The sequence below is a fragment of the Staurois parvus genome, unplaced genomic scaffold (genome assembly GCF_062004578.1).
Source record: "Staurois parvus isolate SC_StPar_1 unplaced genomic scaffold, SC_StPar_1.0 ptg000574l, whole genome shotgun sequence".
Taxonomy (NCBI): Eukaryota; Metazoa; Chordata; class Amphibia; order Anura; family Ranidae; genus Staurois; species Staurois parvus.
This window is the reverse complement of record NW_028318370.1, coordinates 3,631,335-3,650,000: the sequence shown is the minus strand read 5'-3', so window position 1 is coordinate 3,650,000 and position 18,666 is coordinate 3,631,335. Positions and strand designations below refer to the sequence as shown.

The following is an 18,666-nucleotide window of genomic DNA, read 5'->3' as shown; positions in this document are numbered from 1 at the left end:
GTATGCCACTGAAGGGGCATCAGTATGTCATTACAGAGGTACTGGTATGCCAATAAAGTGACCCCAGTATGCCACTGAATGGGCATCAGTATGTCATTACAGAGGTACTGGTATGCCAATAAAGTGACCCCAGTATGCCATTGAAGGGGCACCAGTATGCCAATAAAGGGACCCCAATATGCCAAAAGAATTACATCATTATGCAATTGAAGAGATACCAGCCTGTTATTAACCACTTCCGTCCGGCCATTTATAGACATGGGCCGGATGGGAAGTGGTTAATAACAGGCTGGTAACCCCTTCAATGCCCCAGCATGCCATTGAAGGGGCCCCAGCATGTCATTACAGGGACCCCAGTATGTCATTACAGGGATTTTAGTTTTTTTAATTATAGAGGCACAAGTATGTCATTACAGGGACACCAGTTTCTTTATTATGAAGACACCAGTAAGCCAATAAAGTGACCCCAGTATGCCACTGAAGGGACACCAGTATGTCAGTACAGGGACCCCACTATGCTTATAAAGGTACATCATTATGTCATTGAAGAGGTACCAGCATGTCATTAAAGGAACACCTGTATGTCACTAAGGGGGCACCAGCATGCCTTTACAAAGAAACCAGTTTGTTATGCAAGCACCGGTATGTCATTGAAGGGGTACCAGTATGCCAATAAAGGGACCCCAATATGCCATTAGAAGTACATCATTATGCAATTGAAGAGGTACCAGCCTGTTATTAACCACTTCCCATCCAGCTCATGTCTATAAACGGCCGGACGGGAGCAGGTTGCCGTTCATAAACGGCGCCCGCATTTTCAGCCTGTGCGCGCTCTCTGGGAGCACCGTTCGCTGTACGGGACCTCTGTGTGAGGTCCTAATCATATGATCACTGATTGGCCAATCAGTGATCACATGAATAGTAGTAAGCAAGATGTCACTTCCTGATATCATTGCTTACCACTAGTGAAATTTGTGAATGATCACAGAGGTCACATGGTGCAAGGCTATTCACAACAGCCTTGTACCATGTGACAAGCTGTGACCAATCACAGCTCACACAGTATTTCTCAAAGGCTGCAAGAATGCAGCCAGAGAGAAGGAGAAATGATTGCTTTTACAGCCTTTATGGGTGTAAAAACAATCAGTGTAAAAGAAAAAAAAAATCTTCATCACCCCTCACAAGTAGTACAGTGTCACTATGGTGACACTGTACTGCTAGGGTGACAGTATGTTAAAAAAAAAAACATAAATAATAATATAAAAAAATAAAACCGTCAAAAAATGTTTTGAAAAATTATAATTTTTGGTTATAAACTAATTTTGTGTTATTATTATTATTATTATTATTATTTTTTTTTTTTTACTAAAAAGATAGCTGAATACATTTTGACCAAGATTTATGAAGAAAGATTATTTGCAAAATTGTATAAGAAAAAACCCTTTTTTTTTTTTCAAAATGTTTGGATTTTTCATTTATATAGCAAAAAATAAAAATCCCAGTGGTGAGTAAATACCACCAAAATAGTTTTATCTGTTTCAAAAAAATGCTAAAAAAAATGATATGGGTACAGTGTTGCTTGACCGCCCAATTGTCATTCAAAGTGTGATAGCACTGAAAGCTGAAAATTGGCCTGGGGGGGGAAGGGGGTGAAAGTGTCCGGACTTGAAGTGGTTAAAGGAACAGCAGTATGTCATTGAAGCGCCACCAGTCTATCGCTACTGGGACACTAGTATGTCATTGAAGGTGTACCAGTCTGTCGCTACTGGGACACTAGTACAGTTGCAAGAAAAAGTATGTGAACCCCTTGGGATTACGTGGAGCTTTGCATGAATTGGGCATAAAATGTGCTCTGAACGTCATCTAAGTCACAACAATAGAAGAACACAGTCTGCTGAACATAATACTACACAAACATTAGATGTTGCCATGGTTTAATTGCACATAACATGTAAACATTCACAGTGCAGGGAGGAAAAAGTATGTGAGGCCCTAACTTAATGACTTCTCCCAGAGCTAATTGGAGCCGGGAGTGAGCCAACCTTGACTCCAATCAGTGTGATGATATTGGATGTGTTGCTGCCAGCTGTCCTGCCCTTAAAAAACACACACCTGTTTTGGGTTTACTGGTTTCAAGAAGCACTCTCTGATGTGAACCATGCCTCGCAGAAAAGAGCTCTCTGAAGACCTACGATCAAGAATTGTTGATTTGTATGAAGCTGGAAAGGGTTACAAAAGTATCTCCAAAAGCCTTGATGTTCATGTGTCCACGGTAAGACAGACTGTCTACAAATGGAGAAAGTTTAGCACTGTTGCTACTCTCCCTAGGCGTTGTCGTCCTGTAAAAATGACTGCAAGAGCACAGCGCAGAATGCTGCATGAGGTAAAGAAGAATCCCAGAGTGGCCTTCTGGAATGGCCCAGTCAGAGTCCTGACCTCAACCCGATTGAAATGCTGTGGCATGACCTTAAGAGAGCGATTCACACCAGACATCCCAAGAATATTGCTACACTGAAACAGTTTTGTGAAGAGGAGTGGTCCAAAATTACTCCAGATTGTTGTGCAGGTCTGATCTGCAACTACAGGAAATGTTTGGTTGAGGTTATTGCTGCCAAAGGAGGGTCAACCAGTTATTAAGTCCAAAGGTTCACATTCTTTTTCCTCCCTGCGCTGTGAATGTTTACATGTTATGTACAATTAAACCATGGCAACATCTAATGTTTGTGTAGTATTATGTTCAGCAGACTGTGTTCTATTGTTGTGACTTAGATGACATTCAGAGCACATTTTATGCCCAATCCATGCAAAACTCCACGTAATCCCAAGGGGTTCACATACTTTTTCTTGCAACTGTATATCATTGAAGGGGCGCCAGTCTATCACTACTGGGACACTAGTATGTCATTGTAAGGGGCACCAGTATGCCATTACAGAGACACCATTTTTTATTACAGAGGCACCGGTATGCCGATAAAGGGACCCCCCAGTATGCTTATAAAGGTACATCATTGTGCCATTGAAGGGTTACCAGCATGTCATTAAAGGAACACCTGTATGTCACTAAAGGGACACCAGCATGCCTTTACAAGGACACCAGTCTGTTATTATGGAGGAATCAGTATGTCATTGAAGGGGCCACTAGCATGCAAATAAAGGGACCCCAATCTGCCATTAGAGGAACATCATTATGCCATTGATGGGGTACCAGCCTGTTATTAAAGGAACAGCACTAAGTCATTAAAGTGCCACCAGTCTATCGCTACAGGGACAGCAGTAAGTCATTGATCGCATATGGCTGTCCAGTGTAAAGTGTAAACCCAAACAGTAAACTTCTCTTATTTGCTCCTCTGACCTGTAAATTTAAACTCCGTGATACAAGTGTAATTCATCCATAAGTGACATCACATTTGTATAGAAGATGCCTGCCATTTCTTTATAATCCAGCGTCTCAGGTCACCCAACTTTCCAAAGTCATTGATCTGTTGAACAAATTGCCCACATTCAGAAAAAGCAGCAATGACCAGACACCTGGAGCAGGTAACATGGAGGCGGATACACCACTTTAGCCTCCATGTGCAGTGCCACTACTAGAAACTACAATTCCCATCATGCAATGTAATGAACAATGAAAGGGCGTTATTGTGGGCAGGATTAGGAGAGTGTGTATGTGCAGGCATGGATGACCGTGATAGACCAGACTGTCAGTCAAAGAGTGAGGTCAGGAGAGGCAGGATAGCCCAGAGGTGTCCTAGCTTGTCACTTAATGATGGAGCAGTGGTTGGCACGTCTGCCTTGCAGCAGTGGGATTCCCACTTTAAACTCCATTGTCTGCATGCATGGAGTTTGCATGTTCTCCCTGTGCCTGTGTGGGTTTCCTCCGGGAACTCCGGTTTCCTCCCACACTCCAAAGACATGCTGGTTAATTGACTCCTGTCTAAATTGGCCCTAGTATGTGTATGTATGAATGTGAGTTGGGGACCTTAGATTGTAAGCTCCTCAAGGGCAGGGACTGATGTGCTGATTCAGAACAGAGATTTCTGCATTGCAGTGCCATTTATTTTGAACTGCTCCCCAACAGACTAAGGCAATACACCTGTGTTGTGGTGTGTCGGGGTGTGTTGGCAGCTCATTCATTTAGAAAGGGCTGATTTAAAGTGTCACTAAAAGCAACATTTTATTTTATTTTTTTTTCAGTTTTGTAAAGAGTGAAGAAATAGAATCCCTGTCAGATTGTATTGCTGTCTGTGTCCCTTTTAGGGAGATTCCCCTTCTATTTGTCCTGTTTACAGTTATTGAAAATGAAAGAGAAATTCACAAATTTTGGGTTGACACACAGTAATAGAGGGGAAATCTTCCAATGGGGACACTAGTTCTGGTGATCCTGGTGTCACCCCAGAATTCCCTTGCTTTTGGAGGAATTTCCTCTCGCTTCCTGTTTTTAGTTATTGGACAGGAAGTGAAGGTAAATCTCCCCAATAGGACACAGATGGCAAAAAAAAAAAAAAATACTGACATAGTCCTTCCTTATTCTATTCAAAATGAAAAAAGCGACACTTTAACATAACGCATGTTAATGCACCACATAGATCTATATAGGCCCTGACTGAAAGCTCTGTGTTGGGAGTTTTATGATTAATACAATACGTAAAAAGGAGTAGAAAATTCACTTAGCTCTCGGAAGCTGTGTTCATCCAATCATGTGTGTTTTGGTTTTTTTTTGTTTGTTTTTTTTCTTTCATTTCCTGACGTGATTGGTTACTTAAAGTGAACACCGCTTCAAATCTAATCTTTCAGTAAATCAACCTCTTGTTTGTATTACTCTGGTGTTTATTCTGCTTTTTTCTCTCTCCCTGAGGGTCACACAAAGAAAATGAACTTTTTCAAAGTGGGAAAAGCCTTCACCCTGGTGGACATGCCGGGCTACGGGTACAGAGCTCCCGAGGACTTTGCTGAAATGGTGGAATCGTACATACAGGAGAGACACAAGTATGTTTCCCAGACCAATGAATATGCGTCCCATAAGGGCCTTGTCCATCCGAAAGATAAATTTCACATATGGGTGGATATTTTTTGGAGTGAGTAGTGTGCTGGCTTGTTATATCACGCTGGGGCTCAGTTCTTAGATCGCCATGATTTCTCTAGGGCCATGATTGAAGCAAGTGGTTGCGCTGGCCAGCCAGGCAATGAGCATTTTTATAAGGAGAGCAACGCCAACCTTTCATATTCCTTTCACAACATTGGATTTCCAGTTTTTACCACCCTTCTGCACTATTTAAAAAAATAATAATAATATATACAGTTAGGTCCATATGTATTTGGACACAGGCACAATTTTTAGTTTTTTCAGGTATTTACCAAAACATATACAAGCTATAGTTATATAATGAATATGAGCTGAAAGTGCACACTCTCATGTTTAATTTGAGGGTATGTACTGTACATCCAAATTGGAAGAAGGGTTTAGGAATTACAGCTCTTAAGATTAGCCATCCCCCCTTTTTCAAGGGACCAAAAGTAATTGGACAATTGAATATAATCATAAATAAAATGTTAATTTCTAATATTTTGTTGAGAATCCTTTACTGGCAATGACTGCCTGAAGTCTGGAACCCATGGACATGACCAAAGACTGGGTTTCCTCCTTTCTGATGCTTTGCCAGGCTCTAACTGCAGCTGTCTTCAGTTGTTCTTTGTTTGTGGGTCTTTCTGCCTTTAGTTTTGCCTTCAGCAAGTGAAATGCATGCTCAATGAGGTTGAGATCAGATAATTGACTCGGCCATTGCAGAATATTCCACTTCTTTTCCTTCAAAAGCTCCTGGGTTGCTTTTGCAGCGTGTTTTGGATCATTGTCCATCTGTACTGTGAAGCGCCGTCCAATCAACTTTGCTGCATTTGTCTGAATCTGGGCTGACCGTATATCTCTAAACACTGCAGAATTCATCCAGCTGCTTCTGTCTCATCATCAATAAACACCAATGACCCAGTGCCACTGGAAATATATATGGACCTAACTATATATCTCTAAATTTTAAAAAATGCTATTTCCTCCCACTCCCTAATGTGAGTCTATGACAGTTTGAGCTTACAGAAAGTGGGTTGGATGATGATGGCTGTCATTCAACCTGGAAGACTGCCCACATCTAATGGTGGAAAAGAGGTATTGCAAGGGACAAGTCAAGACTGAAACTGAGTATTTTGGCAACAGCTGAAATTTTTATTAATTTTGTGGGGTTTTCTTTGGCCTACTAAGTCTTGGGTGTTTGTTTTTCATTGAAAAAAATGGTGCTGCGCTTTCGTAAACAGGGCCTATAGGCCTAAAACACACACACTTTATATATATATATATATATATATATATATATATATATATATATATATATATATATATATATATATATATATATATATATATACATATATATACAGTCAGGTCCATAAATATTGGGACGTCGACACAATTCTAAAATTTTTGGCTCTATACACCACCACAATGGATTTGAAATGAAATGATGAGGGTATTTACATCCAAATCAGGTGAACGGTGTAGCAATTACAACAGTTTGCATATGTGCCTCCCACTTGTTAAGGGACCAAAAGTAATGGGACAATTTGCTTCTCAGCTGTTCCGTGGCCAGGTGTGTGTTATTCCCTCATTATCCCAATTACAATGAGCAGATAAAAGGTCCAGAGTTCATTTCAAGTGTGCTGTTTGCATTTGGAATCTGTTGCTGTCAACTCTCAAGATGAGATCCAAAGAGCTGTCACTATCAGTGAAGCAAGCCATCATTAGGCTGAAAAAACAAAACAAACCCATCAGAGAGATAGCAAAAACATTAGGCGTGGCCAAAACAACTGTTTGGAACATTCTTAAAAAGAAGGAATGCACCGGTGGGCTCAGCAACACCAAAAGACCCAGAAGACCACGGAAAACAACTGTGGTGGATGACCGAAGAATTCTTTCCCTGGTGAAGAAAACACCCTTCACAACAGTTGGCCAGATCAAGAACACTCTCCAGGAGCTAGGTGTATGTGTGTCAAAGTCAACAATCAAGAGAAGACTTCACCAGAGTGAATACAGAGGGTTCACCACAAGATGGAAACCATTGGTGAGCCTCAAAAACAGGAAGGCCAGATTAGAGTTTGCCAAACGACATCTAAAAAAGCCTTCACAGTTCTGGAACAACATCCTATGGACAGATGAGACCGACATCAACTTGTACCAGAGTGATGGGAAGAGAAGAGTACGGAGAAGGAAAGGAACTGCTCATGATCCTAAGCATACCACCTCATCAGTGAAGCATGGTGGTGGTAGTGTCATGGCGTGGGCATGTATGGCTGCCAATGGAACTGGTTCTCTTGTATTTATTGATGATGTGACTGCTGACAAAAGCAGCAGGATGAATTGTGAAGTGTTTCGGGCAATATTATCTGCTCATATTCAGCCAAATGCTTCACAACTCATTGGACGCCGCTTCACAATGACCCAAAGCAGACTGAAAAAGCAACCAAAGAGTTTTTTTAAGGGAAAGAAGTGGAATGTTATGCAATGGCCAAGTCAATCACCTGACCTGAATCCGATTGAGCATGCATTTCACTTGCTGAAGACAAAACTGAAGGGAAAATGCCCCAAGAACAAGCAGGAACTGAAGACAGTTGCAGTAGAGGCCTGGCAGAGCATCACCAGGGATGAAACCCAGCGTCTGGTGATGTCTATGCGTTCCAGACTTCAGGCTGTAATTGACTGCAAAGGATTTGCAACCAAGTATTACAAAGTGAAAGTTTGATTTATGATTATTATTCTATCCCATTACTTTTGGTCCCTTAACAAGTGGGAGGCACATATGGAAACTGTTGTAATTCCTACACCGTTCACCTGATTTGGATGTAAATACCCTCAAATTAAAGCTGACAGTCTGCAGTTAAAGCACATCTTGTTCGTTTCATTTCAAATCCATTGTGGTCGTGCATAGAGCCAAAAATGTTAGAATTGTGTCGATGTCCCAATATTTATGGACCTGACTGTGTGTGTGTGTGTGTGTGTGTGTGTGTGTGTGTGTGTGTGTGTGTGTGTATATATATATGTGTATATATATATATATATCTCATTCAAACTCCACCGTCTTAGATTTATAAAGACATCTTATATTAATAGATACATTCAATACTGTTTAAAAAAAGTATCAAGCATATGAAAATGGAAAATAAATCACTGAGACTATCAAAAATTTGTGCAAAACCACAAATTAGTCCCTTAAAGAAGGGCATAAGTGACACAAATCACAAAGTTGGAAAGTGATAGACACCTGTGCCTTAAAGTCTGTGCAGTGAGAATTGACTGACAACTGGCACAAATGTTGCCTTTTAAAGATGCACGGTGAGAAGGTCAGGATAAAACCTGACTAAAAACAGACAACAGGACCAGAAAAATATCCTTCCACATATAAGCGCCTCAAAAACTTTATGGTGATCACAGAACAAAATAAACAATAACATGCATATCACATGGGATGTTTATATTTCCTGTGATTAAAAAAAAATTAAAGAAACAGTGTAAAAATAATAAAACAAAGTTTTTAAAGCGCCCCTGTCCTCCTGTGGTTGCTCGCAAAGGTAAACGCACACATCGGTCCTGCATGCACACAAACCGTGATCGCCCCACACATGTGAGGAATCACGTCAGATCACGGGCAGTAATTTTAGCACTGGACCTCCTGCGTAAATATAAACTGGTAACCTGTAAAAGCTTTTAAAGTGTCACCCATGGATAGTAAAATGTACGTCGTTTGTCGCCGATGCACGGGTGTGCGCAATTTTAAAGAGTGACATGTTTGGTATCGATTTACTTATTGTAACGTCATCTTTTAAAATTTACCAAACAATTGGATATTATATTGTGTTTTTGCACATTAAAATTAAAAAATCGTTTATTTTTTTCCTAAACCATTGAACATTGAAAAACTGTTGCTCAAATACCGTGTAACACAAAAGAAATTGCAACACCCACCATTTTATTCTCTAGGGCCTCTGCTTTAAAAAAAAAATACATAATGTTTGGGGGGTTTTAGGTCCATTTGTAGCATAAAATAGAATATGTAACAAAAAAATGTCAGAAAAGCCCCAGAGGTCAAGTGGATTAGCCCTGGTTGACACTGAATGCGGGTTTGAAATCGCGCTACTTCACTTGAAGCAACGTGATTTCAAAGACGCTGGTCAGTCCAATTTCATGTGCGGCTTGCCTGACATCTGTGCAACTTCATGCCAAAAATAGTGCAGGATTTCTTTCAAATTCAGTGCTACACCGATTTCAACAGTTCCATAGGCACAAATAGGGTGCAACTTGTCATGCGATTTGGAACTGACAACTTCCGATTTGGAACTTCCGCCTGGCAGTACTAGGGTCACTGGTTCGAATCCCAACCACAGCACCACCTGCCTGGAGTTTGCATGTTCTCCCTGTGCCTGCGTGGGTTTCCTCCGGGTACTCTGGTTTCCTCCCACACTCCAAAGACATGCTGGTAGGTTAATTAGATCCTGTCTAAATTGTCCCTAGTATGTGTATGTATGAATGTGAGTTGGGGACCTTAGATTGTACGCCCCTTGAGGGTTAGGGAGTGATGTGAATGTACAATATATATGTAAAGCGCTGCGTACATTGACGGCGCTATAGAAGTACCTGAAATAAATGTAAAAAAAAAATTATATATATATATATATATATATATATATATATTTTACATTTATTTTAGGTACTTCTATAGCGCCGTCAATGTACGCAGCGCTTTACATATATATTGTACATTCACATCACTCCCTAACCCTCAAGGGGCGTACAATCTAAGTTCCCCAACTCACATTCATACATACACATACTAGGGCCAATTTAGACAGGAGCCAATTAACCTACCAGCATGTCTTTGGAGTGTGGGAGGAAACCGGAGTACCCGGAGGAAGCCCACGCAGGCACAGGGAGAACATGCAAACTCCAGGCAGGAGGTGCCATGGCTGGGATTCGAACCAACGACCCTAGTACTGCCAGGTGGAAGTGCTAACCATTCAGCCACTGTGCTGCCATATGTAAAGCGCTGCGAAAATTGACAGCGCTATATAAGTACCTGAAAGAAATCCGCTGTTAACCAGAGGGACTGAGTGGCTATAGTGAAAATACCAATAGCTACAAGACAAGAGAATCCACAAATCTGTACATAGTACAATAATGGAAACATTTTCAAAATCATTGACAGATATTGGTGTGGTTATTTACATTAAAATGACCATTTACGTATGTTAAATAATACATAAATGGGTAAGATTACAGTCTTCTTGTAAACATATTGTAATGGACGGACCTTCTAGCAGAACTCCATCCAAAATCGCAAGATAAAAACGTATAGCCCATATAAATATAAAAAAACAAACAGCTTTTTCTGCTTTCCCTGTTGATCCAGAGATTTTCCCTGCAGTACTTCTGTCTGCCGCTAGGTGTCCTCAAGCTTAAGGCCAGCATTATTTTACCTCACTTCTATTTAGCCCAGGTGGACCTGCCCCCAGACTGTGATTGGTTGGTGTAAGAAGAAGCAACTCATTGATGAGTTCATCTCTCTATCACTCTGCTCTCTTCTCCTATCTGCATGTATCTTCTCAGCTTATGAAATGATTGGCTCCTTGTGCTGCTTTTGCCTCTCACATTGCAGTTATGCTGAAAGAGGCTGATACACTGCTTGTATTTAAATAATACATTTATAGTCCTTTTTTCTGCAGTTTAATTTTTCTGCAGCTGCCAATCACATTCATAGGTGCGATGGAAAATGATAACCGTCTCTAGCAGCTGATAAAAATTGAACAAAGATGGAAAAACATTTACAAACAGATTTGGATTGCTCTACTTTTGCTTCATTTTATTTTAATGTAGTCTCCTCTTTGTACACGTTCCTTTTTTAAAATGTAACGTTGAAATTCTTTTTAATTATTATTATTATTACTTATTTTTTTTTTTTTTTTTTTAGTTTGAAAAGGACATTTCTACTATTGGACAGTTCCATAGGAATTCAGGAGGCAGATCTGATTGCAGTGGAGATGTGTGAGGAGTTAGGAATTCCTTACGTTGTAAGTCTGTGCCAATACAAGTTTCGTTGCGACAGCATCATCTCTTTATTAGCCACTTGCCCTCCAGAGGATTTACCCCCCCCCCCCCTTCCTGACCAGGCCATTTTTTGCGTTACAGCGCTGCGTTACTTTAATTGACAATTGCGCAGTCATGCAAAGCTGCACCCAAATGAAATTTACATCCTGTTTTTTTCCCCACAAATAGAGCTTTCTTTCAGTGGTATTCGATCGTCTCTGCTTTTTTTTTTTTTTTTTTTTTTTTTTTCTTTGTGCTATAAACATAAAAAGATTGGCAATTTTGAGAAAAAAAAACAATATTTTTTACTTTTTGCTATTAAACATGTCCAATAAAAAAATTTCAAAAATCAAATTTCATCATAAGGTTAGGCCAAAATGTATTCTGCTCCATGTCTTTGCTGAAAAAAAAATCCCAGTACGTGTAAATGAATTGGTTTACGTGAAAGTTATAGCGTTTACAAATGGCGGTATATATACTGGAATTTTTTTTTTTTATGCTAGTAATGGCGGCGATCAGCAACTTATAGCGGGACTGCGGCGGGCATTCTGACACTGAGGGGGAATGGACTTGGTGTCACTGACATCCCCAGTGACACCAATACAGTAATCAATGCTAATAAAAAGCACTGACACTGTACTAATGGCACTGGGCAGGAAGGCGTTAACATCTGGGGCAATCAAAGGGTTAACTGTGTGCTTTCCATTGTAAGCACTTCTTTGTATGGCTTTGCTATGCAGAACCATACAAAGCAGGGGAGAGAACTGTATTGTTTATATACAGGTCTCTCCCCCATCAGTAATACTTGGTGATCACCGGGTGCCAGCGAGTAATCACCGGCCAGGACCCGATGATTGACAGCCAAGGCCACAAATGGCCCAGAAATGAAAAAGAGTGTGTTTGTGATTTTGTGTGTGTGATGTTGCACACCCCTGCCACCCTGTAGCACTATTTCTGCTATAGGGCGGTGGGAAAGCAGTTACTATGTTGTAGTCATCAAGTAATTGCTCCCTGAGCTCATCAACTATGGCCTACAAGAAGTATGAAACATAATAATTTATAAAAGCAATTTTTTTTTCTATTCTTATGCAAGTATATCCTGTTCATCTGTAGACACTGTTTGAATAAAGATGTAATATTTGCCTGTTCAAATATGTGGAAAAGGTCAACAATTTTCATGGGGTGTACTAACTTTCATATGACATTATATTTGTGCCTCCTTCTTGGCATTCTGTTCTAGGCACCGTTCCACAGGAACAACAACGTGTTGAAGCTGAACATTTAAATGTATTCCTGGATAGGCGCCAAGGCTGTGAATCCACTCAGTGTGCACCAAATGCTTTTGTAGACCTAGTTATTATCTTATGAAAGTAGCCCGTGAAGAGAGCGGAGCTGTGGGAGGGGCCCAGTAGGCTTGGCTCCACCCACTACAGATTCCTGCAGACAACTATAGGAGGGGGCGGAGTCAAGACCAGACGCCCCGGAAGAACGAGAGAGCAGCAGCAACCGGTCTTTATTATAGGAAGAATATTTTATTTTTATTACAGGTACCTGTATAGCGCTGTCAATTCACGCAGCGCTTTCCAAAATAAAAGTGTGTGTGTGTGTTTCATGTCCTCCCTGTGCCTGCGTGGGTTTCCTCCCAGTACTTCGGTTTCCTACCACACGCCAAAGACATGCTGATAGGTTAATTGGCTCCTGTCTAAATTGGCCCTAGTATGTGTGTATGAATGTAAGTTAGGGACCTTAGATTGTACGCCCCTTGAATAAATATATATATATATATATATATATATATATATACACACACATATATATGTATATATACACGTATGTATGTGTGTATGTATGTGTGTATGTATATGTGTGTGTATATATGTGTGTATATATATATATATATATATATAAAGGGGTGTACAATCTAAGGTCCCTAACTCACATTCATACATACACATACTAGGGACAATTTAGACAGGAGCCAATTAACCTACCAGCATGTCTTTGGCATGTGGGAGGAAACCGAAGTACTGGGAGGAAACCCACGCAGACACAGGGAGGACATGCAAACTCCAGGCAGGTGGTGACATGGTTGGGATTCAAACCAACAACCCTAATACTGCCAGGCGGAAGAATAATCTGCAATTTTGGCACCCATGTCGAAAGCAGAAAAGGCCCCTTATTTTAGTATTTTTGTGATGGAAGTAAGAGAAAAATTAAATACATAGAAACATACAAAAGTGACGGTAGAAAAAGACCAGAGTGGTCCATTGAGTCTGCCAATGTGTGTGTGTTTGTGGGGGTTTTTTTCTGGGTTTTTTTTGCGTTTTATTTTTTGTGGGGGGGAGGGGGTGTTTGTCCTGTTTTTATTGATTTTATTTTTTTTCTTTAACTTTTTTTGTCTGAATATAGATCTATGTTTATCCCAAGCATGTTTGAAGCTATTTACTATTGACTGGCTCACTACCTCTGCAGGAAGTTCACTCCAAGCATCACCTACTCTGTCAGTAAAATAGTACTTTCTGAGATTAGTTTTGAACTTTCCTCCAGTTAGTTTCAGGTCATGTCCCGTGTTCTTGATTTTGGTTTCGTGTTGAAAATCCTGCCCTCCTGAAACTTATTCACCCCCTGGATGTATTTAAAGATTTCAGTCATGTCTCACCTTTCCCTTCTTTCCTCCAGACTGGACATGTTAAGTTCCTGAAGTCGCTCTGGATAGGTTTTATCACACTATTCCTGTGAAAGCAGTGTCACAGAACACAGCTGCTGGCTCTGGTTCACACTGGATGCGACTTGGAATGCGATTTGCATGCCCTGCGACTTGCAAATCGCATGCCAACTCGCACCCTATTATCTGCTATTAGAGCGGTCATATCATGGTGGTTCCGACTTGATTGGAGCCGCAACGATTTCAATAGTAGTACATGTACTACTTGTGTTGCGATTTGCATAGACATCGGCATCTCACCCGATTTTGAAATTTGTGCAACTTCACTGTAAGTCGCACGATTTAAAAACAGGATTTGATGTGAACGGAGCCTAACTGCAGTGGGAGTAGGAGGGAGGAGTCAATATGTCTCATTCAGCTGTGTGTGTAATTTGAGCTATTGACAGATTTCTTCAGCATAGCAGTTAAGAGTGCCCTGGTAAATGTGAAGAGGGTGTTAGAGCACCATATGCTGGTTATGATAAATTATTTGTATGTAATATTTTCTAGCTGCTGACTTTTCTTTTAATTTTTTTCATTTCATTTTTGTCCCTAAGACTAATAATATACATTTCCAGTAAGAATGAAGTGATAATTTATGTTTTTAAATGTTTTTCTGCAGTTTGTGATGACAAAGATTGACCGGTCTCGGGCTGCTGTGCTGTTGATGCAGTTCCTTCAGCTACAGGAATTCATAAAGACTAAGACAATGGGGTGCTTCCCTCAGCCCTTCCTGGCCAGGTAATGTGCCCCACGGTGAATGAAATTGGCAACCTCACATTGTGTGTAGAAATATTCTCCAGCAAGCTGAAGCAATGCCATAAGTAGCTTAACCCCTTCACGCCTAAGGGTGAAACAAATCTAAATGCCTAAGCACAATTTTGCAACGTTTGACATGTGTTAGTAAAACCGTACTTATCATCACAACCACTTTGTACATCCAGGTGAATTATACCGCGTTTTTTTCAGGACAAATTGGGCTTTCATCTGATGGTAAATGGTAATAGATATCTCCTGATTTTTTTTTTTTTATCAAAGAAAAACCGGCCCAAAATAGTAAAAAGAAAATCTTTTTTTTATTTAGCTGTGTTTCTTGTTACTTCCATAACCTACCACCATAGAACAACCCAAAATAAATTTCTCCAGCTCTTGACGATCGCAGTGATACCATACCTGTATGTTATTTGTACCCGTAGTAGAGCCCAGAACTAATAGTGCGCATTTTGTTTTTGTTTTTTTCTTTTTACCTAAAACACACTGATACCAAATTTATTTTAAATCCTGACCTTACCCAAACACCTACCCTGGCACTGAACTAGATCAAACCTTGATTTAGGTATTTTTTCTTTATTTATTTTTTATTTTATTTTTTAACATTTTATTCATTTTATCTTTTTTTTTTTTTTTACAAACATTTTTTTCCCCCTCTATGCCAGGAGTTAGAGAGATACAATGTATCTCTCTCCTCCATTCATAGAGAAAAAAAAAAACAAACAAACAAGGGATTGGGCTGTACAGTGACTGATCACTGTGTTAGCCAATCAGAGGCGATCACAGCGATCATGTGACCCGGAATTGAGAGTCCCTGGTCCCGATCATTAGAACGGGACCCGGTGCTCTCAGTGACACCGCAGTCTTTGTGCTGGGAGAGCGCCGTGCGGCGCGCTCCCAGCACAAAGACAGGTACGCAAATATGCGGCCACACGGAAAATAGCCCAGTGCTGTGAGGCTGCATATTTGTGTTACGTCGGCCTCAAGGGGTTAAATATGATACTGCTACACTTCACTCTGCTCTCCATTTCAGTACAACATGTTGGTGACTCTATTTTTTTCATGTAAATTGTGTTTTCTGTGCAAACGATACTTTTTGATTTTGCAGAAATATGTCAAACAAGATGGCAGGCAAGTTGTCATGTGCACATAGTTCTCAGACTCTAGTCACACTTCTGTGGTTTCGGTGCAGTTCCTTTGCACGTATTAGCACATACAAATGTCATGGGTTGTAAAATTTTAAATGAGTTTTTTTCAGCTGTACAGTAATTCTCCTGTGGATCACAGGAGTGCAGTTTATTCTGCACTCCTGTGACCTATTTTCAGCTGACAGAGGACTGAAGTCTGCTCTTGGGTGGCACTTGTGCGCAGGATCATGTGTACAGTATATATACATGTCATTCTGCATTTCCGGGTAGGGGACACGCGTGAGCCCTAACCGCACCACCATTTGTGGCTGCGGATATCAATCACTGGGTCCCGGCCAGTAATTACCTGCTGGCGCCTGGTGATTACCGAGCATCTCCGACGGAGAGGAAGATTGTTTTGTTTACAAACCATCTTCCCTGTCAGCTCGGGCACACTGCTCGGGATGGCTGTGCACAGTACAGCCATCCCGATCAGTGTGCTTACAGTGAAGAACACCCCTGCCCCCTAGTAAAACACTCCCATCACACAGTTAACCCTTTGATTGCCGCTCACATTAAACCCTTCCTGCCCAGTGTCAGTGCTTTTTTGTTTTTTTTTTAAGCACTGATCACTGTATTGGTATCACTGAGGTTTCAGTGGCACCAAGTTAGTCCCCCCCAGTGTCAGAATGTCAGAATTCTTAGCTTCTGTTCTAAAAGTTTGCAAATAAGTAATTTTTCTTCATAAATTTTGCCCAAAATGTATACTGCTACATTTCTTTGGTAAAAATAACACAAATCGGTGTATATTATTTGGTCTGTGTGAAAGCTATAGAGTCTACAAGCTATGGTACCAATCACTGAAAATTGATGACACCTGATCAATCCTGATGTACTGATGGCCTATCTCATGTCTTGAGGTCCTAACAAGCCAGGACAGTACAAATTACTCCTTTTTGGAAAGCCGACATTTCAAAGTATTTAGTAAGAGGCATGGTGAGTTTTTTTGAAGTTGTAATTTTTTCCCACAATTCTTTGGAAAATTAAGATCCCCCCCCCCCCAAAATTGCTATATTAACAAGTTATTTCTCACACACACCACAGGCATACTTTCAACTGCACCCCAAAATACATTCTGCTACCTCTCCTGATTATGGCGATGCCACATGTGTAAGACTTTTCTACAGCCTGACCACATAGAGAGGCCCAACATCCAAGTAGCACCTTTTAGGTATTCTAGGGGCAAAAATTACACATCTATTTTCCTGACAACCTTCATACTTTTGAAGGCCCTGGAGCACCAGGACAGAGGAAACACCCACAAAATTACCCCATTTTGAGAAGCAAACACCCCAATGTATATTCCGTGAGGCATAAAGAGTCTTTTCAACATGTCATTTTTTTTTCCACAAGTTTTCGGAAAATGTGGGAAAAAAATTAAAACGTTGTCCGATTTTATAAAATATTTCTAACACATAACATGTAAATACCACAATATACACCACAAAATACATTCTGCTACTCCTCCTAAATATGGTGATACCACGTGTGAGACTTTTCCACAGCCTGACCACATAGAGAGGCCCAACATGCAAGGAGCACCATCAGGTGTTCTAGGGACATACATTACACATCTAACATCTTGACTACCTATTACGCTTTTGAAGGCCCGGAAGCACCAGCACAATGGAATTGCCCACAAAATGACCCCATTTTGAGAAGCAAACACCCCAATGTATATTCCGTGAGGCATAATGAGTCTTTTGAATATGTCATTTATTTCTAAAAGTTTTCGGAATGTGCAGAAAGAAATTGAAAACTTTTTTTTTTTCACACAAAGTTGTCCATTTATAAGATATTTCTAACACATAGCATTTGTCTGGCATTTTTTGCTGGTTGATAGCTAAAAAAAGTGAAAAATTGAGCACTGATATGCACAGATGAGCACTGATATGCACCAATGAGCATTGATGGGCACAGATATGCACAGATGAGCACTCACTGGCGGGCACTGATGAGCACAGATAGGGCACTGATGAGAACACTCACAGTTTTAAAAACCGATTTCTCTCTCCTTTCCTCACACCCGCTATTGGTGTGAGGAAAGGAGAGAGAAAACCCAGCCATGACCCTTCTGTGTTTAGATTTGTGATCGCTCGCCATTGGACAGAGCGATCACAAATGTAAACGGCCTCTGCAATTGGCCCTTCACCCTCCCTCTTTGTGATGCGCTGTGTCCGAAGGACACAGCCATCACTTTACAGTTTCTGATGCGTGCCGCCGGGGGTGCATGTGAAGCGCGATTACGGGAGGATGTCATATGTCGACCTCCCAGAACTGGCCGGCAGTGGCGAAGCCGTCATATGGCTATCACCCGTTTGCAAGTGGTTAAACATGTCCTTTAAATCAAATTTTGTCATGAATTTAGGCCAAAATGTATTCTGCTCCATGTCTTTGCTAAAGAAAATACCAATACATGTAAATTAATTGGTTTTCGTGAAAGTCATAGCGTTTACAAATGATGGTGTATATATACTGTGATTTTTTTTTTTTTTTTTTTTTTTTTACTAGTAATAGCAGTGAGCAGCGACTTGTTGCGGGACTGGACTGCAGCGGTCATTTCGACACTGGGAGGAACTGACTTGGTGTCACTGACATCCCCAGTGACAGCAATACAGTGATCAGTGCTAATAAAAAGCACTGGCACTGTACTAATGGCACTGGGCAAGAAGGGGTTAACTTCTGGGGCGATCAAAGAGTTAACTCTGTGCTGTTTTACTATGTGTGCTTCACTGTAAGCACACTGCTTTGTATGGCTGTGCTATGCAGTACTATACAAAGCAGTGTGCAGTAGTTGACAGGGTAGAGATCTGTATTGTTGACAGAGGAGAGATCTGTATTGTTTACATACAGGTCTCTCCCCTGTTGGAAATCCTCAGAGATCG

At 40.7% G+C, this 18,666-nt stretch overlaps 1 protein-coding gene across 3 annotated transcripts in view; it reads left to right on the top strand.

The window, feature by feature from the left end:
* GTPBP8 (GTP binding protein 8) overlaps positions 1–18,666 on the top strand; it is a 39,586-nt gene that overhangs the window by 10,131 nt on the left and 10,789 nt on the right. For all 3 annotated transcript variants that reach the window (XM_089691915.1, XM_089691914.1, XM_089691916.1), the window contains 3 exons: positions 4,856–4,986; positions 11,004–11,103; positions 14,446–14,564. In XM_089691915.1, coding sequence (XP_089548041.1) covers positions 4,856–4,986; positions 11,004–11,103; positions 14,446–14,564 — 350 coding nt within the window. The remainder of the gene's footprint in view (positions 1–4,855; positions 4,987–11,003; positions 11,104–14,445; positions 14,565–18,666) is intronic.